Source organism: Drosophila guanche, unplaced genomic scaffold (genome assembly GCF_900245975.1).
Source record: "Drosophila guanche unplaced genomic scaffold, DGUA_6, whole genome shotgun sequence".
Taxonomy (NCBI): Eukaryota; Metazoa; Arthropoda; class Insecta; order Diptera; family Drosophilidae; genus Drosophila; species Drosophila guanche.
The window spans coordinates 501,062-516,698 of record NW_022995754.1 but is presented as its reverse complement, the minus strand read 5'-3'; the positions used below and the strand labels follow the sequence as shown (position 1 = coordinate 516,698).

The window sequence follows — 15,637 nt, the reverse complement described above, 5'->3', positions numbered from 1 at the left end:
ATTGATCAAAGTTGTGGTTTGGGCACACTGCAACTGCAATCAAATCGATATTGCCTATAATCGAAAATAGCAAAAGGTGGTGCAAGTCGGCGGGGGTAGTTTCTCTCTCTCTCTCTCTCAATAAAAGGAACTCATGAAGACTAGCCAATCTAGTGAAAAATCGATTAATAAATCGGATAAAATTATGGCCTTAGCGATAAGAAACCTATCTAACTGATAATATTAAATAGAACATTAAAATTGAGAAATATGATTTCAGATGTACGGTATACTTTAAAAATGAGAGGGTATATTTCGGTATATTTTTGAGGACAAGCCGTATTTCACTAAAAGCGAGATCAGAACGCGCGCGGATCCTTAAGCTTCGTTTCATCTATTTTAGTTTCAACATTAACCGCAATGCCTAGCAATAACAAAGTTACGAAAAATGTAGAAAATAATGCCAACGGGGCCAGAAAGAAGACTGGTGAGGTATCAAAGGCTACCCAGGGGCCAGCAAACCCCGCGAATCGGGAACACCCAAATGTACCCAATAAACGCGACAACGAGAATGTCCCTAGAACAGCATTCCAGGCGGCATCAAAATTAAAACAACGCAATACATGGCATGTGCCATCAGAACTTTCGAGAAACCATAATGAACTATCCGAGGTGCAAACAAAACACTCTGCACTGGAAGCAGCACCTAAATCGGCCGCCCCCATGACACCAAGCACCTGGGAGCGGGAAGCAGCACCTGGAATGTATGGGAACGAGTTGGACAACGACATCTACCGGGGAATTTCCGAGCTGACAACGGAACCTTCTAGACAGAGACCACAGGCAGGTGCACTGGCAGGTGGCAATCGGAACATTTACAACAGCGCATCTCAGTGGCCCCCAAATAACTGGAGACACAGCAAGCCATACGTACCGCCGGAAGCCCCCATGTCCATGTGCAAGGAGTACATCGGCAGCGAAATATCCCAGTTTTTTCCAGTACCACCGGAACACCCAATACTGGAACTCTCAGACGGCAACACAAGCCGCCAGAGACCAGAGTGGAAACAGAACCAGCCACCAAATACCTGGGAGCGGGAAGCAGCACCCGGAATGTATGGGAACGAGTTGAAGAACGACTGCTACCACGAAATCTACCGCGGAATATCCGAGCTTCCACCGGAACCTTCTAGACAGAGACCACTGGCAGGTACCCTGGCAGGTGGCAATCGGAACATTTACAACAGCGCATCTCAGCGGGCATCAAATAATTGGGGACGNCCAGTACCACCGGAACACCCAATACTGGAACTCTCAGACGGCAAAACAAGCCGCCAGAGACCAGAGTGGAAACAGAACCAGCCACCAAATACCTGGGAGCGGGAAGCAGCACCCGGAATGTATGGGAACGAGTTGAAGAACGACTGCTACCACGAAATCTACCGCGGAATATCCGAGCTTCCACCGGAACCTTCTAGACAGAGACCACTGGCAGGTACCCTGGCAGGTGGCAATCGGAACATTTACAACAGCGCATCTCAGCGGGCATCAAATAATTGGGGACGCATAGAGCCATACGTGCCGCCGGAAGCCATGTCCAAGTGCAAGGAGTACATTGGCAGCGAAATATCCCAGTTTTTTCCAGTACCACCGGAACACCCAATACTGGAACTCTCAGACGGCAAAACAAGCCGCCAGAGACCAGACTGGAAACAGAACCAGCCACCAAATACCTGGGAGCGGGAAGCAGCACCCGAAATGTATGGGAACGAGTTGAAGAACGACTGCTACCACGAAATCTACCGCGGAATATCCGAGCTTCCACCGGAACCTTCTAGTGAGAGACCACAGGCAGGTACCCTGGCAGGTGGCAATCGGAACATTTACAACAGCGCATCTCAGCGGGCATCAAATAATTGGGGACGCATAGAGCCATACGTGCCGCCGGAAGCCATGTCCAAGTGCAAGGAGTACATTGGCAGCGAAATATCCCAGTTTTTTCCAGTACCACCGGAACACCCAATACTGGAACTCTCAGACGGCAACACAAGCCGCCAGAGAACAGAGTGGAACCAAAAGCAAGGTGTCGCCACCGATATAGTCTTCAAAAACAAATGGATTGTCTTAGCAAAGGCAAAGGAATCTGGACGCCGCGAGGTTCCAATACCCTGGGCACAACGAGTGGCAGAGGCACGCAGGGAGCAGAAAATTCAAATTTTAAAGACCCCGGAGCCAGCCAATGCTCCGTTAACAACGCCAGCGCGTTGTGTGCCGAAGGAGCTGCAGCAGGTGGATCGCATGACGTCGGCGGACTTTCGGCACGACTACGCCGCCCATCTGCAGAACATGCGCATGCGGCTGAAGGACCAGGAGTACGTGTACTACTTCGAGAAGGTCATCAGGGAGAACGCGCACCTGTTCAAGGGGCGCGTCATCCTCGTGCTGTCTTGCGGAGTGGGCACCCTGGCGCTGATGGCCGCCCGCTACGGCGAGGCGAAGCGCGTGTATGCGGTGGATCGCTCGATGGTGACCAACTATGCGGAGCTGGTGGTGAAGCAGAACCATTACGAGAGCACCGTGAAGGTGCTGCATGGTCGCGTGGCCGAGCTGCAACTGCCCGAGCAAGTGGACGGGATTGTGTGCAACTGGATGGGCCAGTCGCTGCTCTGGGACTCGGAGATCCTCGAGGTGCTGGAGGCGCGTGATCGCTGGCTGAAGAGCGATGGCTTCATCCTGCCCGATTTGGGGGATCTCTATCTGCTGGGAAGCGCGGAGCCCGGGCTGAAGGCTCTCTCCAACTGGTGGTATCACTTGTACGGCTTCAACATGAGCGCCATGCGTCAGTATGCCCTCTCCGAGTTTCGGTTCGCCGAGACCAAATGCGAACGCGTCCTCACCCTTGCCCATCGCGTGCTGAAGCTCGATTTGATGAGCGCCACCAAGGAGGATCTCCACGTTGATCGGGAGATTCGCCTGAAGGTCATCCAGGATGGGTACTTGGAGTGTTTTACGCTGTACTTTGATGTGACGTTCAGCCGATGCCATCGTAAACGCAGGTTCAGCTGCAATCCCTGTTTCAACAAGAGCCACGATTCGCTCTGGCTGCAGACCGCTCTCTTCGTCGAGAGCCCCTTTGTGCTCCGCGAGAACCTTTTCTACGGTGGTAGCTTCATCTTCCGCCCCCTCAAGGGTCAGGGCTTCGACTTGAAACAGATGGAGATCATCATCAAGCTGTTTGTGAGCGAGCGACCCGAGGGGGAGATGGCGGAGTGCTTTGGCAATCGTTTGGTGGCAAAGCGCTGGGTGATGCTGGACCGCTATCTGACGGTGGCCGAAGTGCATAGCTGCCAGGATGCAGAATATTGAGTGTAATATTAGATTATTCCAATTTTAGGTCTATATTTACCTTACCCCTTGGTGTCGAGTTTGTCCTAATGCGAGTCTCTCTTTTGCTTCTTTTGCAGATGCTATCGGTACAGACGGCCGGCTGCGCGGGAATGGAGCGGCTCGGCGTTCCGACCCGCACATCATTGAGCACACCACCCGACGATAGGTAGGTCCCAGAGATAACTCGGAGAAAGTGCCAAGGCTAATCCATTGATTTTCCCTCTCTCTGCAGGGATCAGTTTAGATGTAGAATGCGCGTAGATGCGCACCAGGCACGTGAGCTCTTGGCTGTACGTGGCGATTCTGTGATTCGTAGCAATCAGCAGCAGCAGCAGCAGCAATCATCACTCCATCTTCATCATCACAATAATAAGCAACAACATTCCCACCATCAGCATCAGCAACGTATGACAACTCCAGCGACGACGCACAGCTCCAGCGGAGGAGGAAGCACCCACAGTGGCAGTGGCAGTGGCAGTACAGGGCTCAACAACAACAGCAACAACAACAATAGTATTAGTAGTAATGTGGCACGAGGCGGCATCGAGGCCACCACACTCAAGTATGGCAACACGGGGAGTGGGAGTGGGAGTGGGAGCGGGAGCGGGAATGGCAGTGGCAGTGGAAGCACCAAAGGCGAGAGCTCATCCTCAATGTCTTCGTGTGGCTCCTCGCTGCAGAGCCACAGCAATGACCACCATCAACATTACCAATATCAGCAGCAGCAGCAGACGCCGCGCTGTCCCCACCATGTACCACTGCCGGACAGCGAGTACGGGCAGGATCGTCATCTGCAGATCAGAAGTAGCTACCAGGTGAGTGCTTCATGCAGCAATAGAAACTAAGACATTGGCTCATGCTTTCATGTTTTTCACTAACAGCAATCGGAGATCACCAGATCGTACACCAAGCCGCCGCCCAACAAGACCGTGAGGGATGTGCCCGAGCAAATTTCGGCAGGCTGTGGCAGCTCCAGCTATCGCCTGACCACGCTGCAGGCTGCCGCCACGGGGGGCATCATCAGCGGCTCGTCCACATACACCGCCTCCTCGTCCTCGGCCTCCACCAAGTCCAAGCCGAACGCCATAACAAAGTTCTTCTCACGCATCAGTTCTCCAAAGTCACCGCCGGCGGGGGGCAGCTGCGCGAGCCAGCCCCCATCACTAGCCTCCTCCGCCTCGATGTCGTCCTCGGCCTCCTCGCTGGCCTCCTCGTCCTGTGTGTCCACCTCATCGTCCGCCTCCTCGCTGGCCGCTGCTCCGCTGCCCACGCTGCCCATCTCCAATGCGGCCACGCTGAAGAGCACGGCCTGCGGCTACGGCACGAATCCGAGTGCGGGGACAGGGCCAGCAGCTGCCAGCAGTCACCACATCTACGCGGGCACGCCCGCAGCGACAGGCACGGGGAGCTGCACACCCGAAAGGATACCCACGCCGCCGCTCTCCGTCTGCGTGCCTATCGGGTCGGGGCTGCAGCTTCTAAAGAGCAGCAGCTTCAATCTTCCTCTGCCCGTCGAGGCAGCAGCAGCAGCAGCAGCAGGAGCAGTGGCAGAGGGAGTCGGTTTGGTCGAGTCCCTCCTCCCCGCCACAATGAGCCGCAATAATTCCAACTCTAGCATGATGAGCTGCCATTGCAGCTGCAATAGCAGGAATTGCAGCCACTGTGGGGCCAACTCATAACTGAGCTCGTGTTAAGTTAATTCTTAGTTACACAATATTAAATCTATAAATAATATATAAATATAAATGATAATAACACAAGATACGAGTATAGCTGCACACACACTCAGCTGTAGACACATTATTATTAATTATTAACAATTAATTGTACTACATATGGAATATGCATAATATGGAATATATATTTTTTTTATGTTAGCTTATTATTATGTTAAAGTTTAAACGGATCAGATTTATTTTGTGTAGGTCTGTCGCCAACGTTGCGCTGGTACGAAAAGACTGTTTATTAGTCAGAATTTAATTTGTAAATTTCGATAGCGAAGTAGAAGGAGAAGAAGGAGGAGGAATGGAAGGAGCAGGAGAAGGAGCAGGAGAGATGCGACCAGAGATAGACAAGTAGAGAATCCGCTGCGCTGCCGCTATGCATCACTCGCAGAAACGGAAACATAAACTGAACACAGACAAACCATAAACTTAATTATTAGTTATTTTAAAATCATTTCCATTTGTCGCCGCTAAATGAAAAAGAAACTTGAAAGAGACACAAACCATGCCACATACCCCACAATAGAGAGAAGAGCAGAGAGGAGAGAAAATAATAACAAACAAATTATATAAGTGAAAATATGTAATTGTAATTTTATGATCAATATGGTAATACACTTTAGTTTGAATAACTCTAGTTTTTAGTGAGAAGCCAACCAACTCTTAATTTACTCTATCCAGACCCATCCTGATCCCTGCACCCTCCTCCCATACCCTATTTAATTATGAATATGCGTGGCCCATGTGCTGGAACACACGAAATGAAAACACACACACAACAATTTTTAGTTCAATTGAAATTTGTATATTTGCTAACGGAATTACAATGTAAACAACAAATATGAGAAAAATGAAATGAAATCTATGTAAACCAAATTGTAGTGAAATTATTGTTTTCATTTTGTTTACTTCTTTTGTTTGGTTTTTGGTTTTTTCTTATTTAGAAAATAGGAGATTGTGCTTTTGAAATTTGAAAGATCGATCAGTTATCGATAAGGATCAGTCTTCGTTTTGCTGGAAAGTCCATCCTTAGAGCAGTGGCGCCACTAACTACTCAGTTGCTGGTTCTTGGAACTAGTCACGTAAATGTGCCTAGCAAAATCATGCCTTTCTTTGTAATTTGTTCAAACTATGGCTTTAGAGAAGCGTTGCAAGAGAGAGAGAAGCAATCGCAATTACAAAAATACAATTCCACACATGTATTTATCATGCAAATGTAGATATTTCCCCATTTTCCGATTAGCCGTCTGATCTTTTGTCAGCTAGCAGTGGTAGTCAGTGAAGCGAACAGAGTGGCAGCACTGGCAGAGGGCCATGATCACTTGGCGGTTATTTCAAACACATTCGAATTGAATAATTCCCCAAATATGCACAGTAAATCCAATGTACATACGCATCGCATATATGCATAAAATTAATGGCAATTTCCAAACGATCCGCTAAATATTATAGAAAGAAAATGGTTTCAAGAACTTTCGATCCATTTAATTAAATTAAAAACAAACATTTAACCGAAAATTTAGATGAAAAGCGAGTGGAAAAACTAGGAAAATATGAGAAGGGAGAAGAAAACATAAAACATTACTAAGCCGAAAAGTCCTACAAGCCTACACTTTTACGATAAATCTTGATGTCTATGGATCAAAGTATTAATGGGAAAGAAAATACAAAAAATAGCCCAAAAGTATTGCAAAACGAAACGAAACCAAACACAGAACACGGAAAACAGCAGACAATGAATAACTAAACAATGTGTAGACATTAATTTACTAATTAATAACTAATTCATAAATAATAAAGAAGAGGGAAGAGAAGAGAAGAGCAGAGCAGAGCAGGTCCAGCTTAAATGTCGATGCGAAATCGAAACGAAATCGCTGTGAATCAGCTACATAAATACATACATATACACGCATATACATACATACATACATCTAGTATACAGACATACACACATACATAAATACATAGTATATGATATTTAAATATGTATAACTAAATATAATTTACGTAAACAGGCCTAATTTCAACTACCTCCAAAACTGTTTTTTAAATTAAACAATTAAATTCGAACCGAGGATCGAGTCTATGAATTATACGAAAGAATTGTGTTTAGTTGCACTAAACTAAACGAGAACTAAATAAGTAAATCAAATGGATGAATTGAACACTTAATAACTAAATCAATTGATTGAATTGCGTTTTTTAAAATTCAAAACAGATCGATTAATTAATTCAAACAACAAATCAACAATCATTGACAAGTAATTAATTTTACATTTTATATGATAAACGATATGCGGATATGCGGATACGATATAGACATTTATTAACTCTGATATCTGGTAGATCGAAAATCGAGAATACAAACGGAAACGCACACGAGCTGCGTTTTGAAAATGCGAAGCCGTCGACTGATATTTATAACAAAAAGTATAACATTAAATAACGAATTACGAAAGCAAAGAAACTCATTTGTAAATACACTGACACTGGACACTGAGCACTGAAAATGCAGGAGGAATCGCGCGAGTCCTCGGAGCGCATTATGTTAATGTAATCACACACTAACCACCCACCAACCCCCCCCCCCCCCCCCCCCCCCCCCCCCCCCCCCCCCCTTCCACATGATCCACCACATCCCGCATCCACATCCTTCCAGCAATCCAAAAATCGAATCGGAATTACGATCCGATCGGATCCACCACGCAGCAAATTTGCACTCAACACTAGCGAAATTTTTTAATGCGCATTAAGCAAATCGTCACAGATACATAAATCTATATATATATATATCTAAATACATATATATTAAATGAATACCAATTATTGTTGTTGTCTCATATAAAAGAAAAACCAAAACCAAAACCAAAACCAAACCAGAAACTGAAAGGGAAACCAAAACGAAAGCAAATTTAAATATATTTCCAAAATATATATAGAATATAAACTTTGAAAGCCAAAAAATTACACAAAAAACAAGCTTTTTTTTGTTTTACATATGTGGGGGGGGGGGGGGGGGGGGGGTTGGTATTACTAATAATAATATTAACATTACTATTAATATATATATATCGTAGAAATTCAAATTGCAGTCTGACAATTTGAGTTGCTTCAACGCAAAAGCTCAGCGAGGTCAAATTGCAGCCTGACCACTGCTAGTATATACGGAATTCATATTGAAAATACACCTTCTCAAAAGCTGAACGCTCTACTCGCAGGCAACAAACTCCTACATGCCATAAAACTGACTGATAAGCGAAGTGAACTGCAAACAAATTAGGACTTTCCCATTATCCCATTGTCTGTGTGACTGTCGCACCACAATCACATAATCTTATCACCCAAAAAAGCTTCCTAATAGTAGATACATGAATCATCCATGGAACAGCAGATGGAACACAACACCGATCCGATTCATCGCTCTGGCAGTTGGACGGAGGACCACCACACGCCAGCATGCTCAGTCAATTTGCATTAACCCTGGGATTGGGTCATACAAAGACATAGAGTAATTATGTAACTAAGTAAGTTAGTAACTATTAGACAGCCACAGACTTTGGGGGACGTGAAATTCTCACGTACTTCTTATCAGGCGAGCGATACAAATGGAATTGCAAACTCATTGAGTTCGTTGCCAAACATCCATAGTAGAAGGTGCAACCACTCAAAGAACCGATTTCGCACTGTTGATAAGTGAATGAATGTTTAACATAAGCAAAGGAAGAACCTGGCACGCGTACATTGAGCGAGAGTCCGTTCAACTGTGCACAACGTATCCGAGTGTCTCTCACAAGAGCTCCAATTCAGATGTCATTCGCGGAAAGAAGATAAATCTTATCGCTATCTGACGCTGGTTCAATTAACAGCAGCCATAAAACAAGTTTGATCGATCGGGAACTCCATCAATTACTGAATTCAATTATGGCACAGCTGTACGAACTGTCGGAGGTGGCCGAGAACTCTGGCAAGAAGGGGAAACCCTGCTGGATCATCATCAAGGGCAACGTCTACGATGTGACCAATTTCCTTAGCGAGCACCCAGGCGGGGGGGATCTGCTGCTCGAGTACGGAGGAAAAGATGCCAGCAAGGCCTTTCGACAGGCCGGACACTCGTCGGATGCCGAGAACGAATTGAAGAACTTCAAAATTGGTGAACTTCGAACGACTACGACGGCGCCCATTCAAGTCCAGCCAACGTCGGACCAGGATAAGCAGAAGAGGGTTAGCAGTCCAGCACCAACGGTCGATGCGGAGCCCATGAAGAAGAGCTCTGGTTCGGGATTCCTCTGCTGCTGCTAGTGGATCAGTGGCGACGTACTAGAGTGGCTAAAAGTCATATAATTGATTTATTTAAATAGTGTACATTAGGGTTAATAACTTTAAGCTAGGATACGACACTCATCCCATCCATAATCTAAGCCTAAGAGGATCTAAGAACTCTGCTTACCTCGATCAAATAAATTGCAATTACTCATCGGCCGCAGATTTAACGAAAAATTATACTAGACTATTGAATCGTCACCCGCTGGGGGTGCAGCCATCGCACCTGCCACCTCCTCTTGGAACACGCTGCACGCAGAGTCGAACGAGTCCATGGCGAAGGTCGTCACGTTCACCGTGTGATTGCGGAGATAGTGATAGAAGCGACTCGACTTGCGCTCCTGCCCCACGCGCTCCTTCTCGCTGCGACAAATGGAGCGCAGCACGGGCTCGTAGTCGAGCGCCTTGGAGGAGGCAGACCGCAACTGGCCAATGCCAAAGTGCTCACCGATAGTCACCCTGGGGAAGACATAAATGTTCCTGAATTCGATTTGGTTTATATTTGCGGACACTCACCTTTGTGCTGGCTTGTCGAACAGGTTGTAGGCACACTCCTTGGCCGATAGGCCAGTGAAGAGAGCCTGCTCCACCAGCGTATGGGAGATATCCTCCGACAGGTACACCTGCAGGCGATCGCCGCAGTCTTGGTTGGCGTCCATCGCAGCGGCCTGCGAGAGGTTGTCGTAGAAGGCAGCCACAGTGGCGATCGGAGAGGGCTCCTCGCTCTTCCGCTGCTGGCTGGTGGCACTGCTCAGCCAGGCCTTCTTGGGGGAGCGGGACTTCCGCTTGGCATTGGCCCTAGTGGCGGCAGGTGCCTGCTGATTCGTCAGCAGAGGAGAGCCGGCCATCAGATCGGAGAGATTCAGGCGCAGCAGACGAAAGTCCACGGGAAAGGGAATCCTATGCTGCACATTCTGGCAGCAGGTGAAGAACTCGAACAGCCGCTGGTGTATGTGGCAGCCATCCACAGTGGCCAGGCGGGTGGCGGATTTGCTGGGAGACTGCCTCAGCGACTGCTGGCTGGCGGCAGCAGCCTGGCCCTTGAGGTCGCCGCCACTCTGGATGTAGAACTGCAGCTCCATGAGGGTCTTGCGCAGGTTCTGCTGGTTGTACAGGTACAGGGATATCAGCTCGTCCAGCTCGATGGGGCAGTTCTCCATGAGAGCCAGCACGGCCAGGAACCTGGAGATGTTCATGGCATTGGGGGCCTGGAAGTGGATCTGGTTCTGCTGCATCAGCCGCTGCAAGTGCGCGCAGTTCGGGTCGGAGGCCACCACCACCACGGGCCGCTTCGAGCTGGCCGCCAGCGTGTATATGGCATCCGTGAAGCCCGCGTCCATGTTGTCGAACAAAATATCCGCATCTTCGATAAGTATCAGGGACTTGCGCACAGCCTCCACGCCTGCTGGCTCGCCCTGCTGCAGCTGCTGCTGCTTCTTGGCCTTGAGGCCGCTCTTCTGGAGCTTCTGCAGCAGCTGTTGCGAGGATCCGCCCCCCGTCTTGCTGTCCTTGCGTATCTGATGCGACTGCGTGGCCTCCTGCAGCTCCTGGATGAGCTTCTTGCCCGTACGCTTCATCCCCGCATTGATCTCCAGCACGTTGAAGTTCATGTCGTTGGCCAGGGCGATGACAGCGTTGGTCTTCCCGCTCGAGGAAGGGCCCACCAGGACCATCGTGTTGCTGGCGGCACCCACCGAGCTGGAGTCGTTGCCAAAGTCAAAGGAGGTGTCGTCGAAGGTCTGTGAGCTGCGGCCGCCGTTGCCATTCCAGCCGGAGAGGAACTCCCGCAGATCCTGCACCGGCGTCAGATTGACCAGGACCTGCTCGAACAGCAGCGGCTTGTACTTCTCGGTGAAGAGCACCTCGCCGTTCGGGGCCGAGAGCGGAGGCTTGGCCTCCTCCGTGCTGCCGTGATCGAACTGCTCCATCTTGCGCAGCGTGCGTCGAGTGACCACAAACGATTCGCCCATCTGCTGCGTGTCCTGCGCGGAGTCGATCGCGCTGAAGTGTCGGTATTTCTCCCTCATTTGGTTGTAGCACTTGAAGGTGGGAAATCGCTCGAACTTGTTCTTCCAGAGCTTCACAAAGGCCCGCTTGTTGTCCAGCTGCGGCAGAGTCGTGTACGCCGCCTTCTTCGTGCCATTGTTGTAGGCCTGATGCCAGTCGGATGCCTGGCAACTGGTGTAGCCACTTGCAGCCTTGGAGCGCCTCTTGTTGGATGGCAGAGACACCTCCTCGCCCTCGTCTTTCCTCAGTGGAAACGATGGAAGCAGCATAGGAGACCCTTCCCGTATAGTTTCGTAGCTCTCACAGCCCACGTGGGCTATGCTCGGGAATACTTCGTAGCTCTCCTCGTAGTACTGCTCGAAGTTCTTCTGGCGGCTCTGCTCCTGCCTGATCTTCTCGGGCACGCCCGACTGCAGGAACGCCTGGCGGGCCTTGAGGACAGAGGGGTCCGGACTGGGCTTGGGCAGCTGCCTGACAAAGAGCGGCGCCAGCTTCTTTGGTGTGCTCACCGGGTTACTGTTGTCCAGATCAATGATCTCAATGGACAAGTCCTCGGCTTTTTGGCTCTTCTTTGCTGCGGCACCTGCCTCGCTTGCCTTTGCCTTCGTTGGACTCGTCTCCAGGTCGTAGTCGTAGCGCGCCTTTCCCGCACAAGAGCGACGCGGGCGACCCGGGGGTGTCCCCGTACATTCCACATCGACGGGTGTCGCCTCCACAATGGTTTTCCTACGCAGCGGTCGTCGCTTTGGTGTCTCCAGCGGTGGGGTTTCTATCGTCACCGACGGCTTTCTGGGCGACTCCACTTTGGGAAAGTAGCCCAAGAGGCTGTCGCGCTTCTTGGTGGGAGACGAGAGCTTCGCTAGGAATTCCGCCGTATCAGTGTCCTCTGTTGGAACAATAGGGACCACAGCCACATCCACTGAACTTAAGCGGCGTGTGCGTGGCCTACCCCGTCCTCGTTTTACAGGAACTGTAGGCGCAGATGATGCGGCTGGTGGCGGCTCCTGCGGCTCCTTTGGCTCAGTCTTTGTCAGCATTTTCTTCAATCTGCGGAAACATTTCAAATGTAATAATCTTTTTCTATAGCCCACCGAGTAAATCTGAATGCTCACCTCTTGGCCCGCTGGTCCATTTGCTGATCGATGTAATCCTCCCTCGCTTCTTCTTGGAGTCGCCGCTTGGCTCCTCCCTTGCGTTCGTTCCACTCCTGGAGCAGTTGCTTGCGCTTGGACGTGGGTGTGCCAGGAGCTGCAGCCTCTGCCTGATCGGCAGGCAACTCGCAGGCATCCTTGCCGCCATCGTTGACGCCTATGGATCGGTTTCTGGCATTCATCATGAACTCGAACACATTGGTGGCACTCTTGGCCTTGGCTAGCGGTGCTGTGGCCCTATTTTCGGGTCGCCCAGCTTTGGGAAAGTGCTTCAGTATGCTGTGGTGCTCGGCCACGGGGGTGCTGCACTTGAGGGGACTCGACTTTCGCTTGCCATTCTTCAGGCCGTTCTCCTGGGCAGCCTTCTCCCGCAGCGGCTGGGGCTTGGACCCCGTTTCGAGCGGTCTCTCCTCTGCTTCTGCCAGCAGGGCGGCACGGCGCTTCTCCTCGCGCTTCCGCTTGTGCTTCTCGCGATGCTTCTGCTTCACCGAGTAGAGGACTTCCTCCATGTTCTGCAGGATGAGCTTCGATTTGGCACTGGGCGGTGCTCGCAGCACGAATGGGGACGTGGGCTCTAGCGCCAGTTGTTCCAGTCCATTTCTGGTTGGAGTTCTGGGCGGACTCGTGGTTTGGGCTGCTTCCGCTGCCGCTGTCGCTGTACTCGTTGTTGTTGTTGCAATGTGCTCACTTGTAAGACAATTTACATCAGTCATTTTCTTGATTTGTTTCGCTGGAGAGTTTAATACATGACTATGTTGGAGTGTGTGCGTGTGGGGGTGTCTGTGTGGGTGTCTGGGTGTATGTAAGCGGGTAAAGTACAGAAGCCAAACTTATAAACTCGCAACAAACAATGGGGCAAAGCATACTAAAATACAATAATAATGAATGGTGTACCTTGCGACCAAACGATTTCTTAGCACTTTCACACGCACACACACTTCCGCACCGCACTCACAATGATTTTGGGCACACTCTTCAGACCCGCCTTATGACGGCAGGATGATGGCTATGACGAGGCAGTTCTTTAAGTCATTTATTCTAGTCACTTTTAACCAATTTAATTGCATTTTTAGCATAAAAACGAGGAATGTGCTGTAGGAAAAAGGCGCGAATAAAAAGTGTTGCAAAACGTTGTATTTTCAAGCACTCTTTTTTTGGTATTTCGCCACGCACTAGTGCCAATCAAAAAGCACTAGCGCTTGATTCTCTTTATTATTATTGTTGCCAAGAAAATAAATTAAATTAAAGCAAATTGAGGCCAGTATGTCCACCTACTACTTTGTTATTGTTGGCCACAATGATAATCCCATCTATGAGAAGGAGTTTAGCACTGTCAACAAGGAATTCAGGGTACAACTGAGCCACAGAATGATGGTGACATGCTTCTAAAACGAAATCTTCCTTGCAGAAAGAGGACCAGAGACACCTGAGTCAGTTCATTGCGCACGCTGCCTTGGACCTGGTGGACGAGCACAAGTGGAAAACGGCCAACATGCAGCTAAAGTCAATCGACCGCTTCAATCAGTGGTTCGTCTCCGCCTTCATCACCGCCAGCCAGATCCGCTTCATCATAGTGCACGACAACAAGAACGACGAGGGCATCAAGAGCTTCTTCAACGAGATGTACGAAACGTACATTAAGCACTCCATGAACGCCTTCTACAAGATCAACACGCCCATCAAGTCGCCCATGTTCGAGAAGAAGTCGGAGATCTTTGGGCGAAAGTATTTGTTATCGTGAGGCTGTCAAGTCTCCGCTTCTAGTCAATAAGCAAAGTGTAATATAAATTTGATTTATTTTTATTTAGAAAACCAGTCTAGTGACACGAAAATAGCTTAACTCTTGATGGTCTACTTTTATTCTTGTTCCTTTCAATGCGACTTTGAATCAAATCTAAAACGATTTAACACCCCTGCCACCCACTTACAATTCCAAGCGGGAGCTGTACAATATGTCACATGGATGAATGGATGAATGAGCGCATGGAAGTGGAATCGATTGGAGGTTAAAGCAACAGTATAGTACGGAATTGTAATGGGCGTTCAAATAAATCTCTTAACATGCTGTTCAAATACGAGAGACTAGCCTCCGGGCTTAGTGCTTCTTGGCCTTGCCAGCGCGCTCGTATTTGCTCTTGGACTGGTGCCACAGGCCCAGGGGAATGGCCAGGGAAGGCAGGGTCATGACGGCGAAGGCCACCCAGTCGAAGAAGTGGGAGGAGAAGCGCTTGTTGTACTCGCTCAGGTTGACAATGCCACCCTCACCGGGCTCCGAGCTGATGGCCAGTTGGAGCTGAAAGCACATGAATCCTTAGACCGAGTAGGAGACAAAAAAAAAACAGTGACTTACCGCCTCAGCCTCCTCGACGGGCTTGTAGGACACCTCGGCGGCTGTGAAGTTGAAGTAGCCAAAGGCCTTGGGGCGCACCACCACGACATGGGTGAAGTTGGTCTGGGGGGCAATCCTCTCCACGGTGGCTGTGGGCTGACCTCCAACCACCTCGAATGCCTCGGGATGGAAGCCATTGTCCACCAGCTGGACGTTGGTAGCGGCTCCATTGCCGACATTAAAGATGGTGTAACGCACCAGCAGATCGCTCTTCTCCACCAGGTATTTATTCAGAATCTGCTTGGACACCAGGAGGCGGGCACGTGTCTCGTCCTCGGACAGGCAAACGCTAAACACTGCAAAGAGCGCGCACAGGACTAGGGTTTGTTTCAGCATGCTGCAAGAGAGAGAGAAAATTGTTCAACGTTTCACTTTTTTGTTGACGTGGAAGGGCAGCCACTGGAATGGGAAGCCCCAAAGGGCAGCAGCTCTAAATGTTTTTGCGCTGTTTTATCACATAAACGCTAACCACACACACACTGTGCATTATTGGCGGAGCGTTGTTTTACGCCATAAACTAACTTACTTGGATAATTGTTATTTCTTTCGGGAGCAATTCAATTCTGAAGAGGCAAATCAAACACAAGACAGCGGCTACTTTCTCGATGACGGTTCGTGACGTGGAACGCGGAACGGGCCTCGGCTGTCAAACTTCGTAGGCAGTGTGACCGTGTGAAACC

At 49.4% G+C, this 15,637-nt stretch overlaps 6 protein-coding genes across 12 annotated transcripts in view; 4 read left to right on the top strand and 2 right to left on the bottom strand.

Annotated features, from left to right (window-relative positions):
* The window catches only part of LOC117588922 (box A-binding factor), a 61,189-nt gene extending 54,586 nt beyond the window's left edge, over positions 1–6,603 (top strand). For 3 of the 4 annotated variants that reach the window (XM_034280499.1, XM_034280498.1, XM_034280496.1), the window contains 3 exons: positions 3,444–3,532; positions 3,599–4,181; positions 4,248–6,603. In XM_034280499.1, the coding sequence (XP_034136390.1) occupies positions 3,444–3,532; positions 3,599–4,181; positions 4,248–5,045 (1,470 nt within the window). In that variant the 3' untranslated portion in view covers positions 5,046–6,603. The remainder of the gene's footprint in view (positions 1–3,443; positions 3,533–3,598; positions 4,182–4,247) is intronic. The other variant, XM_034280497.1, reaches the window with a different exon arrangement.
* On the top strand, positions 349–3,345 carry LOC117588924. Its single transcript, XM_034280500.1, has 2 exons — positions 349–1,215; positions 1,501–3,345. Exons 1-2 carry the CDS (start codon positions 400–402, stop codon positions 3,343–3,345), a joined length of 2,661 nt encoding a protein of 886 aa, XP_034136391.1. The 5' UTR covers positions 349–399.
* A 1,970-nt stretch (positions 6,604–8,573) lies between the features above and the next one.
* LOC117588879 (cytochrome b5) lies at positions 8,574–9,587 on the top strand. Its single transcript, XM_034280388.1, has one exon. The coding sequence runs from the start codon at positions 9,012–9,014 to the stop codon at positions 9,387–9,389; it is 378 nt and encodes a 125-aa protein (XP_034136279.1). The 5' UTR covers positions 8,574–9,011; the 3' UTR covers positions 9,390–9,587.
* LOC117588875 (ATPase family AAA domain-containing protein 5) lies at positions 9,418–13,703 on the bottom strand. 4 transcript variants are annotated; one of them, XM_034280382.1, is made up of 4 exons: positions 13,463–13,703; positions 12,530–13,360; positions 9,927–12,464; positions 9,418–9,869 (listed from the first exon to the last, which is right to left on the bottom strand). In XM_034280382.1, exons 2-4 carry the CDS (start codon positions 13,279–13,281, stop codon positions 9,593–9,595), a joined length of 3,567 nt encoding a protein of 1,188 aa, XP_034136273.1. In that variant the 5' UTR covers positions 13,282–13,360; positions 13,463–13,703; the 3' UTR covers positions 9,418–9,592. The 4 variants fall into 4 exon arrangements, with proteins under 4 accessions (XP_034136273.1, XP_034136274.1, XP_034136275.1 ...); XM_034280383.1 differs by having other exon boundaries at positions 12,530–13,255; XM_034280384.1 differs by having other exon boundaries at positions 12,530–13,255; positions 13,524–13,703.
* A 51-nt stretch (positions 13,704–13,754) lies between these two features.
* LOC117588878 (probable trafficking protein particle complex subunit 2) lies at positions 13,755–14,408 on the top strand. The gene is made up of 2 exons (XM_034280386.1): positions 13,755–13,918; positions 13,977–14,408. The coding sequence occupies exons 1-2, from the start codon at positions 13,832–13,834 to the stop codon at positions 14,307–14,309; spliced, it is 420 nt and encodes a 139-aa protein (XP_034136277.1). The 5' UTR covers positions 13,755–13,831; the 3' UTR covers positions 14,310–14,408.
* Positions 14,405–15,635, bottom strand: LOC117588877 (translocon-associated protein subunit beta). The gene is made up of 3 exons (XM_034280385.1): positions 15,484–15,635; positions 14,919–15,294; positions 14,405–14,861 (listed from the first exon to the last, which is right to left on the bottom strand). The coding sequence occupies exons 2-3, from the start codon at positions 15,291–15,293 to the stop codon at positions 14,664–14,666; spliced, it is 573 nt and encodes a 190-aa protein (XP_034136276.1). The 5' UTR covers position 15,294; positions 15,484–15,635; the 3' UTR covers positions 14,405–14,663.
* Between the last annotated feature and the right edge of the window lie 2 nt (positions 15,636–15,637).

Coding starts and splice junctions, on each gene's coding strand:
- LOC117588924 (XM_034280500.1), top strand. CDS start 400: ATGCCTAGCAATAACAAAGTTACGAAAAATGTAGAAAATAATGCCAAC. Junction 1,216..1,500: donor TGGCAGGTGGCAATCGGAAC/ATTTACAACAGC, acceptor GGCAATCGGAAC/ATTTACAACAGCGCATCTCA.
- LOC117588879 (XM_034280388.1), top strand. CDS start 9,012: ATGGCACAGCTGTACGAACTGTCGGAGGTGGCCGAGAACTCTGGCAAG.
- LOC117588875 (XM_034280381.1), bottom strand. CDS start 13,281: ATGACTGATGTAAATTGTCTTACAAGTGAGCACATTGCAACAACAACA. Junction 12,465..12,529: donor ATGGACCAGCGGGCCAAGAG/GTGAGCATTCAG, acceptor ATGTTTCCGCAG/ATTGAAGAAAATGCTGACAA. Junction 9,870..9,926: donor TTCGACAAGCCAGCACAAAG/GTGAGTGTCCGC, acceptor TGTCTTCCCCAG/GGTGACTATCGGTGAGCACT.
- LOC117588878 (XM_034280386.1), top strand. CDS start 13,832: ATGTCCACCTACTACTTTGTTATTGTTGGCCACAATGATAATCCCATC. Junction 13,919..13,976: donor CTGTCAACAAGGAATTCAGG/GTACAACTGAGC, acceptor TCTTCCTTGCAG/AAAGAGGACCAGAGACACCT.
- LOC117588877 (XM_034280385.1), bottom strand. CDS start 15,293: ATGCTGAAACAAACCCTAGTCCTGTGCGCGCTCTTTGCAGTGTTTAGC. Junction 14,862..14,918: donor CCGTCGAGGAGGCTGAGGCG/GTAAGTCACTGT, acceptor ATGTGCTTTCAG/CTCCAACTGGCCATCAGCTC.